The 23,442-nt window shown below is 45.8% G+C and overlaps 1 protein-coding gene across 5 annotated transcripts in view; it reads left to right on the top strand.

The window, feature by feature from the left end:
* The first annotated feature begins 306 nt into the window (after positions 1 to 306).
* The window catches only part of LOC142886820 (trinucleotide repeat-containing gene 6C protein-like), a 39,787-nt gene continuing 16,651 nt past the window's right edge, over positions 307 to 23,442 (top strand). For 3 of the 5 annotated variants that reach the window (XM_076024013.1, XM_076024014.1, XM_076024012.1), the window contains exons 1-4: positions 307 to 404; positions 7,278 to 7,377; positions 7,692 to 7,713; positions 16,739 to 17,152. In XM_076024013.1, coding sequence (XP_075880128.1) covers positions 7,318 to 7,377; positions 7,692 to 7,713; positions 16,739 to 17,152 — 496 coding nt within the window. In that variant the 5' untranslated portion in view covers positions 307 to 404; positions 7,278 to 7,317. Of the gene's footprint in view, positions 405 to 7,277; positions 7,378 to 7,691; positions 7,714 to 16,738; positions 17,153 to 22,282; positions 22,441 to 23,442 lie in introns of those variants that run through there. The other 2 variants (XM_076024016.1, XM_076024015.1) reach the window with 1 other exon arrangement.

Below are 23,442 nucleotides of genomic sequence, written 5' to 3'. Positions count from 1 at the left end.
TTTTAAGCGCAAAGAGAGAGAAAAAAAAAAAACGTCTCTGATTTCTATTCCCGCGCGAAAATTCACTTTCCACATGTGGTTTGTTGCCTCGCTCCATCTTTCCGCTAAATATAGAAAGGCGGAGGGGGGAGACACGGGACCTCGCAGCTGCAAGCTCCAACGGATCAGCCCCGGAGCGGAGAATGATGGAAGGGCTGCAGTTGTCATGGAAACGCCGAGTGGGGGTGGAGCCTGGGAAGATGGGGATCCGCTTGTTTTGTTATTGAAGATCACGTGGCAAGCGGAAGCCCCTCCCCCTCTCCCGTTACCACCGATTCAACCGTCTCGGGCTGCTGCTCCGGTCAGTTACTACAAAATGGCTGCAAAAGCTCCGCCGTCAACGGGAAACCCTTGAACGTCTCACGGTGAGATTTTTTTTTAAATTGTTATTTTTACGTTATGAGTAGCATTGTGAAATCCCCCAGCGACTCCTTTGCAGTTTGTTTCCCGCACGGTGGCAAGCAAATGAAACGAGTTATTTGGAAGTGAAACGAGGCGGCCGTGAAGGGAGCGGATTTTTCTCTCTCTCTCCTCCTCCTCCTCCTTGCCAGCGAAGCTCCACTTTGACATTTGTGTTTTTGACGCGGCGAGGAGTGCGCCTGTGGGGGCAGCGGTCGGAGACCCAGCCTCCGGCTCGTTTTACATACTTTGTGGTTTGCGGACATTACTTAGCCCGGGTCTAGCAGCCTATTCCTTCTCTCCCCCTCCCTCTTTCCTCCCTACACGGTGACTTACAGGCAACTTAAGCCTCGCTGGCCTCGAGCTGCGCAGCGGTTTTCCCAGCACCGGCGATTCAAGGGCACCCCGTGTTATTGCTCGCGTGAGTTGATGTATTTGGAATAGCCGGCGAGGCGCTGGGTCCAACACCTGCCCCACTGCCCCCCCCCTCCCCCCTTCTTTTTTTAATTTATTGCAGCCGTGCGTGAAGAGAACGCCGCCGTGGGTACCGCCGCTGCGACCCACTCACGCATGCTGCGAGCGAGGAAGGCTCGCCTCGGACCCAGGCTCGTTCGCATCACCTGATATGGCGGTAAACGCATTAGCAAGCCGGGGTTAATCACTCCGCTCTCATGACCGCATACGAGCCGCTTTACACTTTAATTGACTAAGAACAGTTGTTGGCCGTGCGTCCTTATCCGGTTAGCAAATTACTCACAGCAGAGCCCGTTGTTTGGCCCTTGATTTAGAAGGTGCAGAGCCGCAGGGGCTGCCCTTTATGCTTCACATGTACGCACGTATGACGGGACTATGTTTCGTTGCATAATTGTTATGATAGGTGGGCAGCTAGCAGTCCACGTCTTCATTAAAAAACAGAAAAAGTTCAGTTGAAAGAGGAAAATGCAAATAGCTATCGCTTGAACGCAACAAATAAATGCAAAAATGCTATTTAACATTTTGTCTTATTATCAACAGTCCAAGGGACCAATACAAAATAAATGACAAATAACTAACAAACGTATATTATTTAAGTGTATGGGTGTAACATATGAGTGTATTGCATATTTAAGTACTAACTTATTACCCTACTTAAGTAGATGTGTAAAACACCTCTTCCACATAGTGAAATGTGCGCAGAAAGTGCGCGTGATATTATTTCTGTAGCACATTTTGACACAAAAAGAAAAGCTATAGTGAAATCTTTGGGATGACGCCCACAACAAACTGCACATGTGGCAGCATACTGCAAGACTAATGACGCTTGGCAGACTGTAATGTAACGTCACTGTCATTAAAAGCTCATTACCAGCTTTCCACTTTCCTCGGTTGGAACAAACACCTGGCTGGGGGTGTTGTCGCCAATGTCGCAGAGGTAACAGTGTCTTTTGTGACATCACAAAGGGGTTGTCATCAGAGTTACCCATCTGAGTAAGAAAAATAAGTGAAAGGTGGACTTTCCTGATTCCCAGGATGGGTTGAGGCTCTTGTTGTTTGACGTTTCTATCATCAATTTTGCACGTTATGGGTACAGAACTTGCTCTGTGGTTTCCACGCTGCAGAGTTTAAACTTTATTACATGATGCATCCATACCCGCTTCCTGTATTCCCCTCACCATATGCACAACAGTTTGTCTTCTGCTGCACCCTAAGATGCTGCATCAAAAGCAGCATGTACAAATTAGTCAACACCTAACAAGTTGTTGTATTACTTTGTGTCCTGGCGGTTTATTTTATTTTCACGAGAATATAATAGAGCGACAACACGAGTATGTCCATAAACAGGTGTGCACGATTTGTTTTCACACTGGCCTCATCACATGGCGTCGCTCCCCTGATTGGTTGTACACCTGCCGAAGCAGTTTTCTCTGTCTGTTGGCACTACTCCACAAAAAAAGTTTCTGAGTTGTTGGCTGTACTCATGCATGCCCGTGCAACTCAATTTGAGTCCTCTGGCAGTTTACATAGCCATCGAAAATCTTTCTCCAAGGAACCCATTCGCAAATGTTTGGATTTAAGGAATGACGCATGCTGTTGCAGCGAATTGCACTCAAAAGTGTCGCGTTTGATGCAATAAAAAAAAAAAACCTACTCTCTCTGTCCACTCTGTTGCATGTAGAGGGCAGAATGACGTAAGCTTTGAGAGGCCTGAGACTCCCTCATTCAGAGTTGAAATGATGGTGTCGGAAAGAGGGAAGTGGGCGGGATCGGGGTAGTCTCTATGCCAGAAGGGTCACGGGCCCCCGTTGAGCGCCCAGGGATCTTTAAAGGGCCAGAGTGTGTGGGTCCTCTGAGGAGGGGGTGGCTTGATAGCAAAAAACCCACTCTATTAAAATACCCGTATAAGTTGATGGCATGTACGGGTATGCCATCACTTTCGGTTCCAGCTCCGTGGTGACTTCCTGGGGATATTGTGGCATGTTGTGTGAACGGGCACCAGCAGTAACTCGAGCCTTGAACAGAAGTAATGAGCAAAGATTTTATACAGAGAAAGTTGCCTCAAGAAACCCAAGTCTCTGCCAGAGTTGTTGGTGCTTCTATTTTTAGGCTCGCTCAGACACTCCACTGATTCATTCAGTGTTTTCCAGGGCGAGGAGCCATATTTTTGCTTGTGTCGTTTGTTTACTTAGTCCCCTTTATCAGTCTATGCCATACTCTGTCCTGATGGGGTATTGGACTCAGCTCTGTTTTCTGATCTGAAGGCAAAAGTTGAAGGTAGAGCAGTTCATTGGTCGGCTCGTAAATTCAGCGATTTTTGGCATTTCCATGTGTTCAGCATCAGCCAATGCCTGCACTCATGTGGCATGTTTATCTGGAAGTGTTTGAGAGTTTATGGTGGTTCAGGAACATGCTAAATACCGCGGTTAGGTGGACTACTTCGTCGCATGTACTTTTTATTTTTAAGTTAGTAGAGTGCTTTTAGTTGGAATAGTTTTGTTTTTTTAATATTAGTTATAACTTTACTTATAAATATATAATTACATTTTATCAATGGTAAAAACTCGTAGGGTCTTTTCTATTAATTTTAGCACCAGGCATAAGTTGGACACTAAATAATAAGTACGGAAGTGCTTCCAAACATAATGCACACAGTCACCGTTAGCGTACCTGTTGCCTAGACTTGCATGTGCTGTCGTTGGCATTCAGGCTGTTACTTCAATATATCCGTGTCATGAGTTATTAAGAAAAACGGTTGTTGTATGATAAATGATGAGTATAACAAGATGTAAAATCAGGCAGTCTTTGATCCGCCAATCCAGCCTTTTTCTGAAATAGTTCCCTTTGCTGTTGGAGCGGCCACTGAGACTGGAGGCAGCTCTTTTGGAGTGTGTCCACACGAGTTATTTTCAGGCCAGTTCAGAGTGCCAGTAGTGCGGCATAAGTTTTCTCTTTTCCTTGCCCGGGTCAGAAAGCATTAACATGACCACACTGAGAATAGCTTCAAGTACTTTAGAGAGTCCAATCCTCTTTGCAGAGCACAAGGTCTTTGTCAGTGCTTACCCAGCAGTTCCTAAAACCCTGCACACAATCGGAAGCGTAGTACTCCTGCACAATACCGGCGTGCACCTCGGTGTTAGCCGTCAGCTTTTTTTTTTTTTTTGTTCTTTGCGCTTGAAAAAAAAAAACCTGCCGAACGTTGCGGTTCGCATCAGGCACCCTCGTGTTTGCGATTTCACAGAAGAGCAGAAGGGGAATGGGGGGGCGGCGGCGGATACATTTTGCCATGGCAGTGGCGGCTGCTCGCAGGCTGCGCTTGCTAGCAAAGCTTTGACCCTGGGGGCTCACCATGCCTCTTGTTTGGCTCACAGCAATGGCATTCCTGGCTCTGTGCCCAGTGACTGCCGTCTAGCACCCCTTCCCCCATCCCTCGCACACACGCACAAGCCAGCCCCCGTCGGCTGCGGCTCCCTCATCTTCATCGCTGCTCAAATGTGGGACAGCGAGGCATTTACATACCGACTGCTCACCTTGCACATCCGTCTCCATTCTCTCCCCCCCCCCCCCCCCCCCCCCGTTGTTTTGCCACAAATCTTGCCGTCTGCTTTTACTGCACCTCCGTTTTGGTGTCTCCCCCTGCGGACTCTGTTTGTGTGTTTGTGCGTTCTTGATTTTAGCCTTTCTTTGTCAGCGTAGCGAGCGTCCCGTGTAAAGAGGGGTACCTGGCTCTTTTCCCGCTGTTCCTGACATGTAAAAACACAACCGAGCTGAGCTTATTGACCTGCGTCCTCCATGTCGACACCACCCTCGCACACCCATGACGTAGCTAAGCCCACTACGTCATGCGCTGCTGTTTTCGTCTTTTCTAACACATCTTCCACTAACGTATCATTTATAAAAGCAAGGCTCCAAAATGATACAAAGCCGGTACCGGGTACACATTTTTTTGTTTAGCTGTTGCTTATCTTCTTTTTTTTTTCACAGTCAAATCTTATATCTATCAAAACAAGGACAGAGCTCAGTGATTTCTGCAATCACAGTATCGCAGGCTGAGGAAGCATCACCTTGAGTCCACTTGACACAAATCTGTCCAAACCCGGCAGATGTTTGGAAACAAAAGGGCAGTTTTTCGCAGCGAGGGACGACATCCCGTGTCCTGCTCAGTGACCAAACGTTGCATCGAATGAAATCGTTTTTGACACTGCGCTGCGCTCGCTCTCCTCAGTCGGCTTGGAGACCCAACTGCGGCTCACATTAACTAGAGCATCTCTCTTATCCCCTGATCCTACATGACACACAAGCTTTACAGATGCCTCGGAAAATGAGCCGATCCAGGCTATATTTAGCATGGCAGCTGTACCGGCAGGTCTCATATCCAGCCTCGACATCGCTAATGCTGTGAATTGGTCGATAGGTGTACAGTGGAGGTTTGTTTTGGTGTTGAGGCCAAGTTTGACAGCTGTCGGTGCGCTCGTTGAGTTCAGCTGCTGCAAACGTGCAGGCGGGGCGAGGGAGCCTAATGCTCAAGTTAGAGGTGCCGTCTGGAACAATGCGACGCTCTTTTGATCATTGTTATCAAGTACTGAAAAAGTGGATGTCAACAAGCTCACCGGACCTGTCATGTTTGTGCAATTTACCAGATAGTGTGTGCTAAAACACTCTGAAAAGAACTTTGTTATATCACAAAGGGCTTTGATAGCTGATTGTTCCTCATGGCCAAAACATGAGGACGGTCTAACAAAGCAGCAAGAAGCTAAAACTAGGGATTCCTGGTGGAGGCTATTATCGAGCTACTGTGTCATAGTATGTCACATCTGATTTATGACAAATTTATAAACATCACTTACGGTTTCGAAGCATTACTAGCTGTGGCCTTTCATGTCTATTAACTTTATATGTACTGGGCCATAGTTTTAATTTTTGTTGCAGTGATTCTTGTTTCGTTCAAAGCCTTGCTCACCTTTTTTGAGTTGGAGGCCAAGACTTCTTGTGATGGAGAGCTTGATGCTCATCCGTCATCCTCTGTGCCTTATTATCGAACCTCCACAGCTAAGCAGGCTTCAACACAGTGCTGTAGGCGCTGTCTGTCTCCACCCGAGCCTCGGGGAGCGCTTGTTGCCAGGCAATGGCACACACTGCTGTCGCCTGCAGCAGCCCAGGCATGGTAGCAGAGCAGGCTGATAGTTTTACATCCAAGGCGCGGAGGGTTTGATTGTAAATTGTGTGCATTTTTTTAAGGCTGATTCCTATTCTCTCTTCCCTTTTTAATCCGCCGATGAGCCTGTTTTAAATTAATATCCCGCGCAGAGGATTACAGTATCTGTCAGATGGTCTCTGCTTGTAAAAAAAAAAAAAAATCTGCAAAGAATCCTCAGATTTGGGAGGACTTCTTGTGATGACACGTATGTATGGATGGACACATGTGAGCTCTCAAAACTGAACTCTCAAGGTCAGCTGAACCACTGCTTCATGGTATGCCTAAGGCATAAAAGGCAGTCTAAACTGCCTGCTCGGACCAAAATACAGTGCGGTAGCCACAGAGCTAACCCTGCTAGCACGGTACATGGAGACGAGGCACATGACAACTAAACTAACTAAAAGCTGCTCATAATAAGATTGAGAGAGCAAGTTTCTGAGCTGTAAACATGGGTAGGGGGGCTAATGAACGGAGCATCAACAAATACTTTGCCTGCGTATAGAAGATGGAAAAGGAAAAGGAAGACAATTTTTTATATTTCGCACGGGAGAAAGGCAACAAGTTTTATTTTTCATCGACTATTGTTGAACCGCAGCGCCAAAAAATAATTCAACAATCAGAATCCTCAGGTTGTCAAAACCTCAAGTTTATCCTTCCCATCTTTTCCCACTGTAACTACACCTGCATGGGCTCTTTGAAACGTTTCCCACCCAGTCACGGAGACGGCTAAGCATTGTGTTGTGGCGTTTTGCCCGACTGCATTGAAGCTTATGCTGACGATTACGATATGTCACCGCCTCCCACGCTCACACTTGATGTTGCGTTTGAACGGAGGTGCTTAATGGTGCATGAGATTACCGCGCTGCCCTCTAGTGGTTGGAGGTTTAGGCATAGTCCCTGTTGTAAGTTCTTACGGCCACATACAGCACGCATACGCGCACAGTGTTGGAATATTTTTGCTGCCCAACAGTTGGAAGTGCACAGCACACCCACGTTTTTTAATTCCATCTGGCTTTAGTACCATTTCACACATGCCCTTGTATGTTACAACAGCAGCTGCTGACAACGCAGAACTCTCCCTTTGAGAGCAAGAGTTGAATACACTGAAAGACTTTCTTTTGGCACTCGAAGTAACAATCATGCCCATTTCTCTCCATCTGTCTTCTAGCTGCACAAAGAAGCAAACAAAACGGGAAGAGAACCATTTGATGGAAGATAAGAAAAAGAAAAAGCAAGAAGAGAAGAAGAAGAAAGACGCCCCCAAAAAGGTGAGGTCCAAAAAACAATAACAGAAAATAATTGAACAAGCTATACAAGATATGAATTATTTCATATTTCATAGTGCTGCGTTCTGTTCGGGTGAAGTTTTAACTCAGACTATGTGACACCTGTGTCGTTATTGGTGGGGACTGTTTTCTGTGTTTTTTCTCCATTTTTCCTTCAACGTTTTTAGTTTCATGTGTTAGCTTAACAGCCCACTGTTCTTAGCAGTCTGTAACTTAAACCCTTCCAGTCTGTAAATCGAGATGTGTTACTCAGAGCCTTCTCAATATCACTCATGTTCTTCTTGTTTTTTTTTCAGGCATCAGAACAGATAACCAAAGGTAAGTTGCCTGTGTTAAACTTTCCCTTTAAAATGCAAAGATGACCTTCCCTTAACCTTGCCTTGTGAAAAATGGTTTGCTGCAATTGGATTTTCGCCGTAAGTTTGCGGCATTTAAAAAGTGGTGGGGTTTTTCAGCTGGGCTTTTCCCGATGATTCATCATTACGTTGCAAAGAATGTATGCACAGGATTACGTTTTGCCTCAAAGCCAACATTTGCTACCTGCGTAATTTAAATAAGGCGTTTTTATTTTTAAATTTGAGTGAAACATAGCTGTAAACAGTAGCAGCAGCCAGGTGCGGCCAGCTGCACCGACGACACTATTACGGTGCTTAGGGAGGCTGCAGCTGTCTGTCAGGTTTCCCTGTAGACTCCTCGGAAGGGGAAAATTCAGAAAAGAAAAAAACAACTCAGATGAGACGGGAAAAAAAAACACAGAAAAACAGCATGAAAAAAATATGGCTGAAGGTTTGGTTACCACGGGGAAGGTTCATCCAGAAGTGAAGATATCTCTTCACCCTTATCCCTGAAAAATAAAATAAAGTTCAAAGCGTTCACGGCAAAGGGGGGTGGGGGTCGGGGGGAGCTGCACCGTGCCACTTGTTATTCGATGAACATACGATGTCGGGCAACAGGAACTCCTTGCGGTTCTGGGTTTTCCCGTGGGACTCCTCCAGATGCTTCATGGAATTGGTCCATGCTGTAAAGTGCGACATCACCTTCGCCTTTACGCACGCATTGCGAGTATTTGTATTAGCAATTAAAATGTGTCCAAACGGAGGACATAGCAATTTTGACAAGTGCCAAACTGTTGTGACATTATCGGTTCACTCTTGAAAGACTGTCTAGCGTTGCATCCAGGTCCACCTATAAAATGGAATATAGATTGGGGATATGTACGCCTGACCAATATTGGACCCGATACCAATATTGCAGCATCTCTAAAGAAACAGATGGATTATACTGTGTTTGCTAGACTATTATATTTATATTTATATACAAATCAATATAATTCTAAACATAACAGAAAATGGTTTCTCTAGCAATATCTATCCTGACGCAATGTTTTTTTCCCTTCTTAGACCAAGATCTTCTTTATTGAATTGTATCTTTGCCAATCCAGTAAAAGCTGATCTTGCAAAGTTGTTAAGACCTCCTTTCTAAGAAGTGAAGAGCAGGCAGAGCCGTGTTAAGTCGCTTTATATATTTTTATCTCTGTGCGCTACGCTTCAGTGCAAGTCCTCCGCTTCTTCAGCGACGTCGACTGCTGCAACGCCTTCCCGTCAAGGCTCCCCGGGGGAATTGTTATGCGCCGCAAGAAAAAAAACTTGAACTAACTTTCCATCAGCGTTCAGGTGGTTTTGGCTGCAAACGGCCTCTTCGCTCTTCGGTCCGTCTTCCCCAAGCGAGCAGAGGTGGAACGGTCAGTTAGCCTAGTGGCAGAACTTAATGCTGAGATGAGGGAAGGCAGATTGGTGAGGGACGTAACGTCTCACAGGGGAGGGCCGGCAGCAGATCTGATTAGCTCTTCTTGACTTCAGCGGCGAGAGGATGCAGACCTAATTACAGCGAGATTGTCTCCGAGCTGCGGCGCCTTGAGCTGCGTTCAGGTTTTTTTTTTTTTTTTTTTTTTCCCCGGTCAGTTCCAGCGTCGTATTTTGTTGAGCTCAGTCAGAAAGGAGCGAGCGCATGTGCGCTCTCCTCATGTGGGTGCTTATCAGGGGTCAGCGCCCTGACCTTGCGCTCTCCCCCCAAAGGGTGAGTTAATGAGACGGTAATGTCACAGAGGCACTGCCTCCCTCCCACCCCCTGCTCCTCTGGTCTGAGTCACACTCAGCCCCTTGCAGTTTTGTCGCGCTAATGAACGAGAGCTCGCTTTGCAGCGCTCGCGCCGCTCCTTTGTCTCTTATCTGCTTTTGTGCCGTTTTCGCAGCATCCCCGACTTGGCCTACATGCTGAGCCTTTCTCTCGGTCTTCCAACCAGCCAGCGATACGCTCAATTATTTTCTTAGCTGCTGCTCACAGTGCCGATGTGCCTTGACCTCGTTTTCACTGCCATCTGCGCCTCCCTTGAATGTCACATTTGACTTTTTAACAGTGATCTACATTCGGTGTTTTTATGACGTGTGACTATATGTTGTTTTCAACATACAGTCACAGGTGACCGTTTTACTGCCCTACTTTTTGAATACATGCAAATAATTCATAGAATTTATTTTCTGGAAATCAGCCTTTTCTGATGCCCTGAAGGTCTCTGATACTTCTCCCAGGTTAGTGAAAACACCCCGACCCTCTGCTTTTTTGTCCCCCTTCCTATGCAGAGTCCTGCTAAAATGAAATGTTTTTATAGGAGGCTGTATACGGGGGGCTAATATGCTGTTTACATGACATTTGTACAGATTTTGAGGGGAAAAAAGAATCGAAACAAGATACTAACTAACATGGTGCTAACATGGTGCAGTCACAATTAAAAGATAAGATGAAATACAAAAACATCAGCATAAAGAAAAAGTTAGCGGGTCAGATTTTGAGACACCCCAGAATCCCAGTTTGCCTGAAAGGCGTTAACTAATTGCAAATGATCCGTCGTAGTACACTGGGAACTAATTAAGAGTACAGGGATAACATTAAGGCTGAATAACAGGCGTCCATACACAGGAGGCTCTTTGAAAGACCCCAAGCGCCATAGTAACACTACACCACCCACTGTATGGTCTACTGGAGAGGCCCACTCTGGGACCTTCAAGGAAGCAAAAACGGTGCAACGGAAGGTTGAGCAGTCGGGGAAAAACAAAAAATAATATTGGCCGAATTGCCCTGTGTAAATTTGTGCAGTGAGTTTAGGGAGCCGCTGCGGAAAAAAGAAAAGAAAATGGAAAATAAAAACACGGCGCCTCTGGTTAAAATGGAAGGAGGAGAGAAAGGCGCACCAGGGCAAAAGAAACAGACGGAGCCACATGAAACTGCGAGAATGCAGGGCAGTTTCCTGTTTGTCGGCACAGCTGAGGGGGGCCTTTATAGGATACCTTGTCTAGCGCACGCACGCACACACACACACACACACACACACACACACACACACACACACACACACACACACACACACACACACACACACACACAAGCTCCAAACCACCAATGCAGTTACTGATAAATACTGCACGGCTCTGACAGCATCAGACAGATGGCATATTTATGAAGCGCCGCTACATATGCAGGTCTTTGCTATTATGAACTATTAAGAAATTTCATTTTGCCCAGCGAGCCGTTGTGCCCAGGTTGGAGGGACATTCACACCTCACTTCCCCTAAATCACGACAGACAGACAGAGGAATCTGCTCTGCCCGCAGCTGTCGGCAGAAAAGTGCAGGGACAGTGGAGTGAGAGCGGAGACGCTGCCTGTCCTCCACCTGTCTTCCCCCACGCTGTTGCCCCGCTCTCATTTGCCACCTCCGTCTCTGCACGCCGGTGAACAGCGACAATGACAGCAGCCCGTGTTGACAAGGAGCCCGCGCCGATAAGCCGCATATATTAAGGCCAACGACAATAAACATGAATGGCAGCGGCATGCAAAAACCATAAATTCTGCACTTGACACATGGCACAACACGAATCCTGTTCAGGAAGAGCTGTGGAATGTGAAAAATGACTCAACTCACTGTAGCGCCCCCTGTGCACCCCCAACCCAGAGCTCTTTATATCTGTAGGTACTGGGGTTTCATTTGAAACCAAGTCTGAGTAGGTTTGTATGCAGGTAAGGACGTTTTACCAACAACATGACGCTCACCTCTGGCTGTGATGGGGAGACTTTTTCAAGTCTTGAGTAATCTAACGGCGCAGGCAACTGCATGCTACGTGGAGAGGCTTAGAGCAGAGGCTTTTCAAAGGGCTCGTTTCCTGTGAAGCAAAGCGATACAAAAAAAAATTTGTCTCACACATTTGGAAGATTAAAATGATACTCATTCACAGGGCGAAGAGTGAAAATCATTTTTCTGCGTGCTAAATTTGCAATAAAGGGGTAATAAATGGAAAATAAGAAATGGCAAACGATAGCAAAGCAGCTTTGCTTGACATCATTAGTAATTTCATACTCAATGCGCTGAAAACGATCTGCCATTCACTTCGTGTCAGTGGCTTTACCGCCATAAATCAAGCGGACTGATGGGTGTTGTGCGTTACGTCCTGTAAATATTGAGCCGCCGTTTGAAACGAAAGTGTTTTTCACACCGTGCAGCAGGACATGTAGCGCGTTCACCTTCTTTTTTTTTTTATGTGCATCTGCGCTGAATGTGACGGCACGAGGGAGGGATCCCCCCTACTTAAATACAGTGTCATATTTATTCACTTGTAATTAAGCGCTTTAATCTTCTCTCGTGCGAGACTGGCTGCTCACATTTGAAAGCCCACAGGAGGATAGAGATGGAGAACCCTGAAGATGTGCCTCACTTCCTCGCTCTCAACGCGCCGCTAGATTTTTTTTTTTTTTCTCCCTTTTTTCTCAACCCTCTGTTATTTTAATAGACTTCGGTTACGCATCGGCTAATTGCGCGATCTGCTTTTTTCACTTGAATTAGAATAACGGGCTACGACAGCGAGGCAGACGCAGAGGGTCTTTGATAGAACAGTACACGCACCATGAAAGACCTAAAGACTTGCAAAGACTCACAGGGTTAAACAAATATAGATCTATACAAAAGGAGCCGACGGGTAGATGATAGATTGATGAATATGAGATAAATTGGATAAATACACGGAGTTTGTATTTATTTGGAAATTACATACGTAAGAAAGCTCCTTTGCATAGTTTGTAGTGGAGTGAAAATTTAGGGCGGGGACTAAAGACCAATGAAAGAATGTAGCGCGTTAAGCTATGGGGCTGCTAAAACTGGAGAATATACACAAACAACGGAGAGCGCTGCCAGGCTGTTAATTAGCACTGTGATGATTTCACTCGGGGAACTATTTCTCAAAAAATGTGCGGTTTCAGCAGTACCAGGACAACGTTGTGACGTCACGTAAACGACAGACTGAACCGCATTTTTTTTTTTTTTTTTTTTGAAAACCTGCGCCATGGTAACGAGCCTTTACCAGAGCACAAAACCAAAAAATATTTGCTGTTGCGGAGAGCGTCGGACAAATCAAGACACTCCCTCTCCGCTCTCTGTGCTGCAAGACCTTTAGGTTGTTGTATTGATGCATCCAATTTCAAATTCAAATTCAAATTTCAAAAATTTTGTACATTTTACAGCTCGGTTTATAAATATTAAAATACACTAACAAGTCACATGAGAAACTCATTTAAATGGTGCTCACCCTAGCCTGAGTTTTTGTGGTTAGTGCTTTAGCGTAAAATAAAAAAAAAAACAAATTCTCTCAATGGCTCATTGGACCTCATTTTGTGGACTATGAAATCTGCAGGGCTTAAAATCATGTGTGACTGTAAACATAATAGCAGGGCCCAAATCTTTTTTAAATGAAGGGATATTTTGTCTCGGGGGTCTTTTTACTTGCTTTCAGACAAACTCCAATCCTAAAACACAGGAGCAGCTTTGTTGCTCTTGCGTGCACGGGCCGCAGAAGTAGCGCAGCGATGATCTCTGCGCTCTTCCCCTCCTGCTCGTCTCGTCAGCCTCTCCCGAGACGACCGGAGCCTCTGGTCTCGAACGCGTCAGACAAGCTCGCCGTCATCGCGTCTTTATAGAAAATTAAGAGCCCCTTCTTTTAAAGGCGCAGAACGGGACGTGTTCTCTCTGCGTGAAGCGCGCGCAGCCCAGAGGCCGCGGTTTGATGTGCATCTTTGATGAGCTGGGAATCCTCCCGTGCAGCCACGCGGCTCAGAGATGTGTTTTTGCAAATAGGCAGTCAGATCTCGCGGCTCTGATCTCACAACGCTTCACAACGTGGCGTCTTGTGAGACACTCTGCTTGAGAAGGCACACCTGGTGGTTGCCAGAGGTTTGTTTGTCGTCGGGGTTTTTTTTTTTTGTTTTTCTTTCTGTCTCCCAAGTACTGGATAACATAGCCTTGGGACATCTGCAACCTAAATGTTTGTCTCGTGTTTGCAATTATACACGTCGTTCCTTTTGAACGGCGCAAACCTGCCGCCTGGCAAAAATAAAACGCAGATCGCCATCTAATTGTGGCGGATTTAACCGAAGCTGTTTTCATGCAGGGAGACTTGTGCTCGCAGCGGATTGGGCAAAAGGGGGCGGAGACTCTCTTGCACAAACACACTAGCGCGCACGCACGCACGCACACGCCATTCTTTTCATCGCCCTCCGTCTCTGCCTCCTTCCCTTCCTCCCATACATCAGCTCACTCTTTTGCGCTCGGTCCCGCCGCCCTCCCTCTCGCCGTCCCCCTCCCCCTCCTTACCTCTCGCTTCTGATTGGCCGGTGAAGCGAGGTGGCCCGCTCCCCTCTTCCACCCCTCCCCCACCCGAGCTTCCAGAAGAATCTACGTCACACATCAGAGAGTCCCAACTGTATAATGTTCGCCTTCGGAAGCACGGCTATCATACGTCGGGCCGCAACCGTCACACTGCTCTGTTTTTCAGGGAGGAAATCGACATTTAAAATAAAGCAAAACAAAACAAAACAAAAAACAGAACGAATCGAATTACTGCGTCCATCTGCCGCCTTTGAGGCATCAGGAATGACAACGAGGCGGATAATATAAGCTCTCAGTGAGAGGAGGAGAGGAGAGCACGGAAGGTGCATCGGGATAAAGCACGAGAGCAGAGAGGAAATGGAGCAGATGTAGAAATCTAATGAGAGTTGAGCTCAAGCCTCTGCAACCACACACACACACACACACACACACACACACACCAACACTCCACCGTCACCACCACCAAACCCCTGCAGGGGGAGAGAGCTGCAGAGTGAGGCGGACACGCACAGATACAGCACAGACCCGACACAACTGTGCCTCCACGCACGCAAGCAAGCACGCACACACGTACACACACGCAAAAAGACGCACACGTACGTGCACGTGTACGTGCACGCATACGTGCGCAACAGACATAAACAGGAAAGCTCAGAAGAGGCAGTGTTGCTCCATGTGAGGGAACATTTCTGAGGAAAACACGTTTTCTACGACACTGTCAACCCACCACCCCCAGCCCCCTCTCTCCCTCCCCCACTAGCACCACACAAATACACACACACACACGTACACACACCACCGTCTCCCCTCAGTGTGGGCCTCAGCATTACATAACCGTTTTTGTGCGCACTGAGCTGGCCGCATGTGTGCAAGTTATTCATTGCTCCAGCGCACACACTCGGGGTGGAAGCCAATGGCGAAGCTCCGCTCTTTATAACTCATTTAGGCCACACAAAGATTTTCTTCTTTTTCCCTTTGGTGCCTGCCTGCACTGTTTTTTTTTTTCTCCCTTTCTTACTTTCTTTCTTTTCTCTCCACCCCCACAGTTGTATTTTATCACCAGCCAGAACTCCAGCCAGAACTCGGACTCAACCTTTTCCTGCTGCACATTTTGCCTTACTGATCAGCTGGTGTTTTTGTTTTTGTTTGTAGAGCAGGATTTGTTTTTTTTCGTTCGAAGGATGTTGTTCGCTTCCTTTTTTCTTATTTTTACATTCCGGGTTGAGCAGTTCGTTCTGTTATGTAATGGAACGCACTGAGGCGATTACCCAGTGTGCTTTGTGTCCCACAAAGCGTCTCGTCCAGCAAGTGGCTGTGTGAGCCGGTCTTAATCATCTTGTTTAACTTAGCAGTGACCTCTGACCTGCATTTCCACATTCAGCCGCAGTATATTAGCCCTCGGCGGACTTAAACATGTAATGGCTTCCTATACGCCTTCTGCCACAGCCACAGGTGCCAGTTGTATGAAGTGAATCCAGTTTCCCATTGACAAGGGAGCGGACGTCTCTGATTTTTGCAGAAACCACTGCCTTGAAGTGTTTGTTGCATTCTGTTGCCTGGAAGAGCTTCTTAAGAGGTAAATAAAACTCAGGCATTGACGTCGAAATAGAATTCCTGTTTCCTTTTTGTGACGACTTTTGCTTCGAAGCTGAAATTCTGCATATAATCTCATTCCACAATGAGTCCTCATTGCGTTCAGTTTTGTATAATTACAAAATAGTTAAATATCCATCTACCTACCTATCTATCTGTATTTATATATTTATATAAATAAATATCACCTGGGTCATTCATTTTAGCAATATGCGCATTTAAATAATAATTTTGTACTCTTAAAACATTTTTTTTTCCAAAAATAACAACGTAAAATAACATTTTTCATTGGAAGCTGCTGCACCTGAACCCAGAGCTGGGGAAGTGTCTGATTGGAGCGCAAGTAGGTGTGGCGTGGATTGAGAGAAGAGAACAGGGAAGCTCATGAAGGCGTGGCTGTATGAACAGTAGATAACACCCAGAGCTGATTATTTCAGGTGCTATAACCGGCCAAAAACCATGAATGGCTTAATGGTGATGGAGCTTAGCACTTTGCACGGTGGCGCATCCTCATGGAGACAAAAGCCCACAATAACCCAGGCAGACCTAAGTCCATTATCTGGTGCTTGACCTCACTTCTAATCCAGGACCAGGCGCCACGTTAGATTGCAGAGATTTGTATTTTTATGTTTTCTTTTGTATTGTTTTTTTTGCAGTCACCGATGTGGCCATTTTCTAAAGGCTGGAGGTTTATTACAGTAGGGATTATTACAGTTTTCTGGTCCTTAGAAGAGAAGTGATGTGTTTAGTCTGACTAGTGGCTTGAATTGAAGCCTCAAGCAAACAAGGGAGACGCAGAGTCATGGGCATTTATAGAGATCTTGCTTTCTGGATTCAAACATTGTAGTCGTTACTTGTACAGGCATTGCTTCTGTCATTTTTTTTTAAAAGATTTGAAAGGTTTAGTGGCATCTAGTGTAAGATCCTTTTGAAAGTTACACATTGAGCCGTGAAAACATTTCCCGCGTAGTCAAACAACCAATTGCTTCCTAACCATCCCTGCCTCTCTCCTTCTCTTGTCTCCCTCCGTCCCGACTCAACAGTGCCAGACTCTGCCAAGCTCGACCCTACCCCTTCTCCTTCTCCTCCTCCTCCTCCTCCTCCACCCCCTCCTGCACCCCACAGCAAGCCCACTGCTGTCCCGCCTGCACCCCCAAGCAGTGGAAATGGCAAGCGTGCCCAGTCTGGAGGTCAGCCACAGACAGCACAGCAGCAGCAGCAGCAGCAGCTTCAGACTCCGCTCCAGCAGCGCTACCCGCCCAGAGAGGTGCCTCCGCGCTTCCGCCAGCAGGAGCACAAGCAGCTGCTGAAGAGGGGCCAGCCTCTGCCGCCGGGGACCCTGCCCCTTATTGCCACCACCAACACGGCACGCCCCCCCGCCACTGAACCTGCAGCAGCAGTAGCCGCACACTCCTCGACCTCCTGCTCCTCTTCCTCCACAGCCAGTCTGCCTACAGGTCAGCCAAGACTCTCTGGCGGCAGCTTGCTCAAGTCTGCATCCATGTTTTTCCCCGAAATAAATCTGTGTCCCATCACCAGCCTTGGAACTGGTTCGATCTTGTTGCTGAAGTGAGCTTGCTGCGGTTAATGACAAGTGAAGCTCAAACTGCAGCAGCAGTAAAAAATAAATTGAGTCGCAAGTTTAGGCACTCAACCGTCCATCAAAACAAAAAGCAACTTGTTCAGAAATTAGTTACTAATAAAGTAAATGTAATGGCTTCAGATGGTAAGAAAGCAAAAAACGCCTGTATTCTTTTATCCCGTATATCCCATATAAGTCGTTCATTTGCACTCAAACCAAACTGAGCTCAAACACTTGTTTGTCTCACCAACAAAAATATAATCAAAATAAATTTCACCTTATGGTTTTTGCAATCCTTGTTTTCTAATCTGATGTCTCACACAAGCTGTGATGTCACGGCAAAAATAAGAAGCCCTAAGCCGTTCAACTTTATAGACATAAATACATATGTGCTTTTCTTCCATTTCATGCCAGCATGCATGCGTGAAGAGCACTTGAAATAAAACAGGGATTTCTTCGACCAAATTTGCTGTGTGCGTACATGTTGTTTAGCACCAGTTGTAAAATGATGGTGTACCTGGATAACAGTGCAAAGCTGCTTGCATCCCAGGTGCTGCTGGCTGCTGTTTATTTTTACTCTGTCTGGCTGGGAATTAGATGTGGGGATAGTGGAATACAGGGGTAGAGAATGGAGAGTAAACACAGCTGGCTGGCTTGATGTGTTATTTGTGTGCGTGTGTGCGCGCGCATGTGTGTGTGTGTGGAGGGAGAGCTGTGAGTAAAACAGGATCTTTTTCTGTTTTAAGGTGTTTAAGACTTTGTCCTTCGTTGATCAATTGGCATTTTTCCTCCAAAAATGCTTGCATTATAATTTAAATAATTTAAGGGATTGTTAGTCGAGTTGGGAAGAATAATGTTGTCAAGCGGACACCTGAGCGAACCTCCGATGCTGTTTGAATGCAGCACTATCTCCATGGGGACGAGATGTTTATCCCATCCAGTCACTCCTCCCCCCCCTGCCCCACCCCCTTTATCTCGTCCACCTCCTCCCCCCAGCGTTCCTTGTCTGAGCGTCGCTGACCGGTCCTAAAATATTTCCTGTTTCCTGGGGAGGGAGGAGGAGCTGCCCGGCTTGAGTGGGTTGCCGGAGCTCCTCAGTGGGCCTCCGAAAGACTGAGTGCGATGGAAAGAAAGGAGAGAGCGAGAGGGTGGCAGAGGTCCAGTACTGTGGGCTGAAGTGACTCATGGCTTACGGTAAAAGCTGCTGCCTCTCCCCGCCCCTCTCCGCAGGGCCCGATCTCTTCTCCGCTCTTGCTCTAGAGTTGCACCTTTGAACCGAGCGATCGTGTAAGGACAGACAAATGCCACGCCCATGCGGACTCCCAGGAGTCCAGTGACAGTTTTTTGGTGTGTTGCCTACTTTTGATACTAGTTCTTACAACCCATATAATCAAAAATCTGACAAATTTTCTTCATGTAGTAACTTTGTTAAATATAAAAAAAGTGCTGCGTGGCCATGTAAAACACATACATGTTGACAGCAGCATTTTTTTTTTTATTATTTTTTTCATTTGTGGCAACAAGCTAACTTCACACAACAGATTGACAGTTCAGATCCAACAGAAAGCATTCTGTCTGCCATATTTTTTTCAAAATAAAAAAAATGTCATTCCTGCTTCCTCTTAGTCGTCTTTAGTGACCTCTTCGATCATGAACTTAGGAAGTAACTGTTGCTAAAGGCCCCCGGACGAAAGTGAAGATAAAAACAGGAAGTGAATTGCTAGGCAAGCTACTGCTAGTCAATGTTGCAGGAGCAGCTGTTGTTTAAAAGCTGGATAGCATTTTCACTGCAACAGAAGTTTGCTACTTTAGCCTTTTTTTTTTTCTCTCTGTGGACAACATCAGCTAATGCTCCTTTTGAGTGCCTTATAGCCATTCAGTTAAACCAGCAGTGATTGGTCTATTCGAGCGTGATAGACAGAAGGTTCATCTTGTCACCCTCCGGGATTTGTCTCTAATTTCCAAATGTTTGCTGTGGGCCGTGGACCGGATGGATATGTCCAATAAATGCAAAGGTTTAGGAAACATCTTATGCATCGGTTAAAAAAAAAAACTGGTTCAAATACTGTAGCTGCTACTGATTGGACCACAGGGAGCCACAACAACAGACATGTCAAGAACCAGCTTTGCTATGTGCTAATGACTTGACTGGTGGAAAACAAAGAGGCCCGCGCGCACACCACACTCCAAGTGCACTTCAGAAGTCTGCTGATGATGCGTTATAAGAGCCCCGGGAATCCCCTCGGAGCAGCAGGGCATCTGAAGATTGTTATTGAACATTGTCTGTCTCTCTCGCTCTCTCTCTCTCTCTGTCTGCTAACCACGAGACGTCTCAGGCTCTGCCTCTTTCTGTTTCTCCGCCACTCCTGCTCTGTTGCCCCTGCATTCCTCTCGCTCTTCTCTCACCGCGCTTGTCGCTTTGTAATGCACATGCGTTCACTTCCTCCACCTCCGCTACCCCGACACCCTCGCAAAGCCTCGGGGCTGCCAGGATTACTCAAGCCGCGCGCACAATGTATACACACACACGCCTCGTCAGACTTTCCATCGTCATAGCCCTCTTCCTCCACCGCCGTTAACTAGCAAGCCATAACCCGTGGCTCTTTCATGATGGAGGATGCATAAGGGAGTGAGCTATATTAGGACTGACATGCCGGAGAAAGCCCTTGACCTGATTTGTCCTTTTTGAAAGGGGAGGAGAAAGGGGATAGACCTGGGTAAACATGACAGGCAGATGTCTGGGTTTGTGTGTTTTTTGGAAGGTGCAATTTGCCCCTCTGGTAGCTTTTTTTCCCTCCGACAGAGCTGAGCAACAGCAAACAATCCCTCCATGGTAGCCAGCATATCACTCATATGCATGCAATCAAATCTGACGCTTAGCAATAGAAAATTGTCAAGTGTGTTGCAAATATTCTGTTTTTCATAAAACTTTACAGGCAAATGTGAAGTGCAGGCTACTGTACCAATTCTCAACACAGCTTTATTATCATTATCAGCTGTAATACATTTTTGCTGACAGATAGATATGAAGAATTTCTGCTGATGGCCAAACGCACTTTTTTATTATTATTATTTTATGGAGCCTCAGTGATTTTTTTTGCAGTTATTTTATTGTTTAATGCTGAAGCAAAAACACCTCCAGCCTACCAATAAAATATGAAACATGGATCAATAAGCTTTTCTGTTCACAGCTAACTTCCTGAACCTGTCGAATATTTTATTAAAGGCTTAAATGTGAAAAATAGATAAGGCAATGTCTTTTTTCTTTTGACATGTTACATTTTTAAAAATGCTACAAAAAGTGTTTTTAAATTTACAAATTCGTGCCACCAAATTAAATCAGCATAGTGGTTTACATGTCCAACTTACAGGTCTCACATACACTGAATCGCAGGCAATTCATTTTTTGTATGACTCACCCTACGTAAAATTCATAAAATCATAGCAGACGTTCTTTAAAAATGTATTACTGTTGTTTGTGCCTACAAGAGCAAAAACAACAAAATAGCATTTTCAGGCGAATTTTGTTTTATTTAACGGAACTACTTGCATCAATGAAACATATTGTTTTTTGGTGCACCCCATACAGTGTGTTTGTGTTGTGTGTCAGCGTACATTGTAAGCTCGGTACCATCCCCTTGTCTTTGCCCCTGGGGGACTTCATTAAGAAAGGATCAGTGCAGCTGAGGCCCTTTCACAATTCTTCCTCCTTCCATCTTTCAACATCCATCTCTGTCTTTGTGTTGCCAAATCTCATAAATCCTCCCTTCTTAACTTTTATATCTTGCCCACGCGTGCACATACACCTTGCTACACCCCATGGCCATTGTTGTGGTTGGGTTGTATTGCACTATTATGTAAGAAGAAAAGAGGTCAAACAGTCAAAGAAAACGTTAAAATGAGGGCTGCGTTCATACAGAACTTTATTGTCTCTCTGTGTGCCTGCGAATCTGCATCCGCACTAAGGTTGCAGCGGCTGCAGTGCATGTATGTTAACACACAAAGAAGCGATTGGCCGTGCAGTAGCATGTCATGACCTCATGTTGGGCCCTTACACTGAAGAGGCACAGTGGGTTGAACCTTTGCCATAAAGGGACTCTGTTCCTGACCAAACGCTGACATATTGTGTTGGTACATGGGCAGCGGGACCATTTGTAAACAATAGCTGCCTTCATACGGAGGACTGACACTTTTTGTTTTTCTCTCCATTTTCTTCATCCGTGCTGAGCACCAAGCGTCTGCTTTTCAGCTCTTCGTTTAATCTTATGCATCTCCTTCATTGTTCCTGTGCAACTTGTAAACCGTGCTCTGGATCTATTTGTCTATCAGATCTGAATAGGTTTTCCTCTTTTTATTTGCATTTCTCTCCCTCTAATAACTTCAGTGAAATGTCTGCTTTCTGTATAGATATTCACACTAATTTTGTTGATAAAAACATGGGACTGAAGCAGACATTTTTCATCACATCTATAAAAAAAAATATATATATATATATGGCTTCATACATTGACATGAATGCAGCAGGGAGTTCAGAGAGAGAGAGAGAGACCCTTTGTGGAGTTTCACTTGCCCTCTCTCTCACTTGTTACCACTGCGTAAGAGGCTTTTCATTGTGGACAGCAGTGCTAATTGCAGATGGAGTGGTCTTGGCTAAATATTTAGTGACAGAAGATGAAAGATGGGTGAGTGGGGGAAGCTAGAGGAGCCCCCTCTTTTGTTTTGTCATACCGAATCTCTCGCGAGTGCATAATGAAAGTCTCCCTGTTCCATAACCAAGTGCCCTCACACAAACAGCTCCCACCACTCCCCTCCCCCAGTCACCCACTTTCAGTGTTTTTCCAGGGAAAGAGAGAAAAATATCCTCCATTAGGATAGGAATAGAGCGCGATATAAATAAAGCCAGAGGGAGGCAATAGATAGAAGAGGAGAGACCCAGCCAGAGCAGTGTCGGAGGGAGCGACTTTGCATGAGGGGTGAGGAAGGAAGGGGGAGGGAGAGATGGGTTGTCTCATGCCGTGCAAGAGCTGTGCAACTTCTTGGCAGCGTTTCAGATACGAGCCTCAGAAGCTTGGCGAGCCGAGCAGACATATTGAGACAAGGATGGTCTCTGCGTCGGACAAAACCTAGCTCTTTACAGAATGGTTGGGAGGCACCTCTCCACAGGTATTTCACTACTGCTTTCAGACCTCACTGTATTCTCTTCCTCTTCTCTCCTCTTCTGTGTTGTTTATGTATTTCCATGGCGTATGAATGGGCACCTCTAAATATTAAGGCTGCAGCGACAGCGCATTGCCAGCATTGGTGTGCAAGTTTGTTGGTTCGACATTGTGAGGAGACGCATGCAATTCAAACAGCAGCGGTGGAGGTACAGACGGTAGCTTAGAGGCTTTTTGGCTGTAGTTCAGGACTGAGAAAATGGCGGTTCTGCACTTCTCAGTAGAGCGACGCTACAGAACGACAGTGCTCTGTGTGTGTCTGTGTGTGTGTGTGTGTATGTCAGAAGCACAGTGCCCTCTTTTTTTCTCCCCTACTCTGTAAATGCCTCATCTCTCGCCTTGACTTGCAAGCATTCGGGAAAGCTTGAAAACAGCAGGCGCAAGAAAATTGTTGTCACTTCTGTCGTCTCGCTGTGCCACACGTCTGTCATTGCACATGTGCATGTAAACAACAGTGTGTCTTCCGCAGCATGGGAGACGGCAAAAATGTAGTCGTGGGTAGCAAGTTGATCAGTGCAGCAGACATGATCTGTAGAAAATTTTAATTTTTACAAATGTGATCCAAATGTACACTATGATTCTGCAGTGTTAGTTTATTTAGCAGGAAAGTTATAACTCAAAGCATTGCTTTGTTTTGCTAGTTGTGCAGACAGATGGAGACTGATGTTTTGGTGAGAGACTGGCTGCCTTCGGCTAGTACAGAGGATTTGTGTTTAAGTCAGATGTCCTTACTTCAGCCCTCTTGTTGTTTTCTTGTTTATATAAAATGAATGTATTTGTCTTATGAATAACACTTTTTATGTGATAAATGGGTCCTTTTTTATTATTTATGTATTGGTATTCCTTTTCTTTAAAATAGCATGTTATTAAATCAGTTTGCCTATAACTACATACCTTATATGTGTCAACAGTATTTCAAGCTTCCCAAGTAATTGTGCTCAAGAATATG

The sequence above is a fragment of the Nelusetta ayraudi genome, unplaced genomic scaffold, assembly GCF_046127955.1.
Source record: "Nelusetta ayraudi isolate G7.1 ecotype Tasmania unplaced genomic scaffold, CSIRO-AGI_Nayr_v1 ptg000016l, whole genome shotgun sequence".
NCBI lineage: Eukaryota > Metazoa > Chordata > Actinopteri > Tetraodontiformes > Monacanthidae > Nelusetta > Nelusetta ayraudi.
This window is presented reverse-complemented; position numbering and strand designations above follow the sequence as displayed.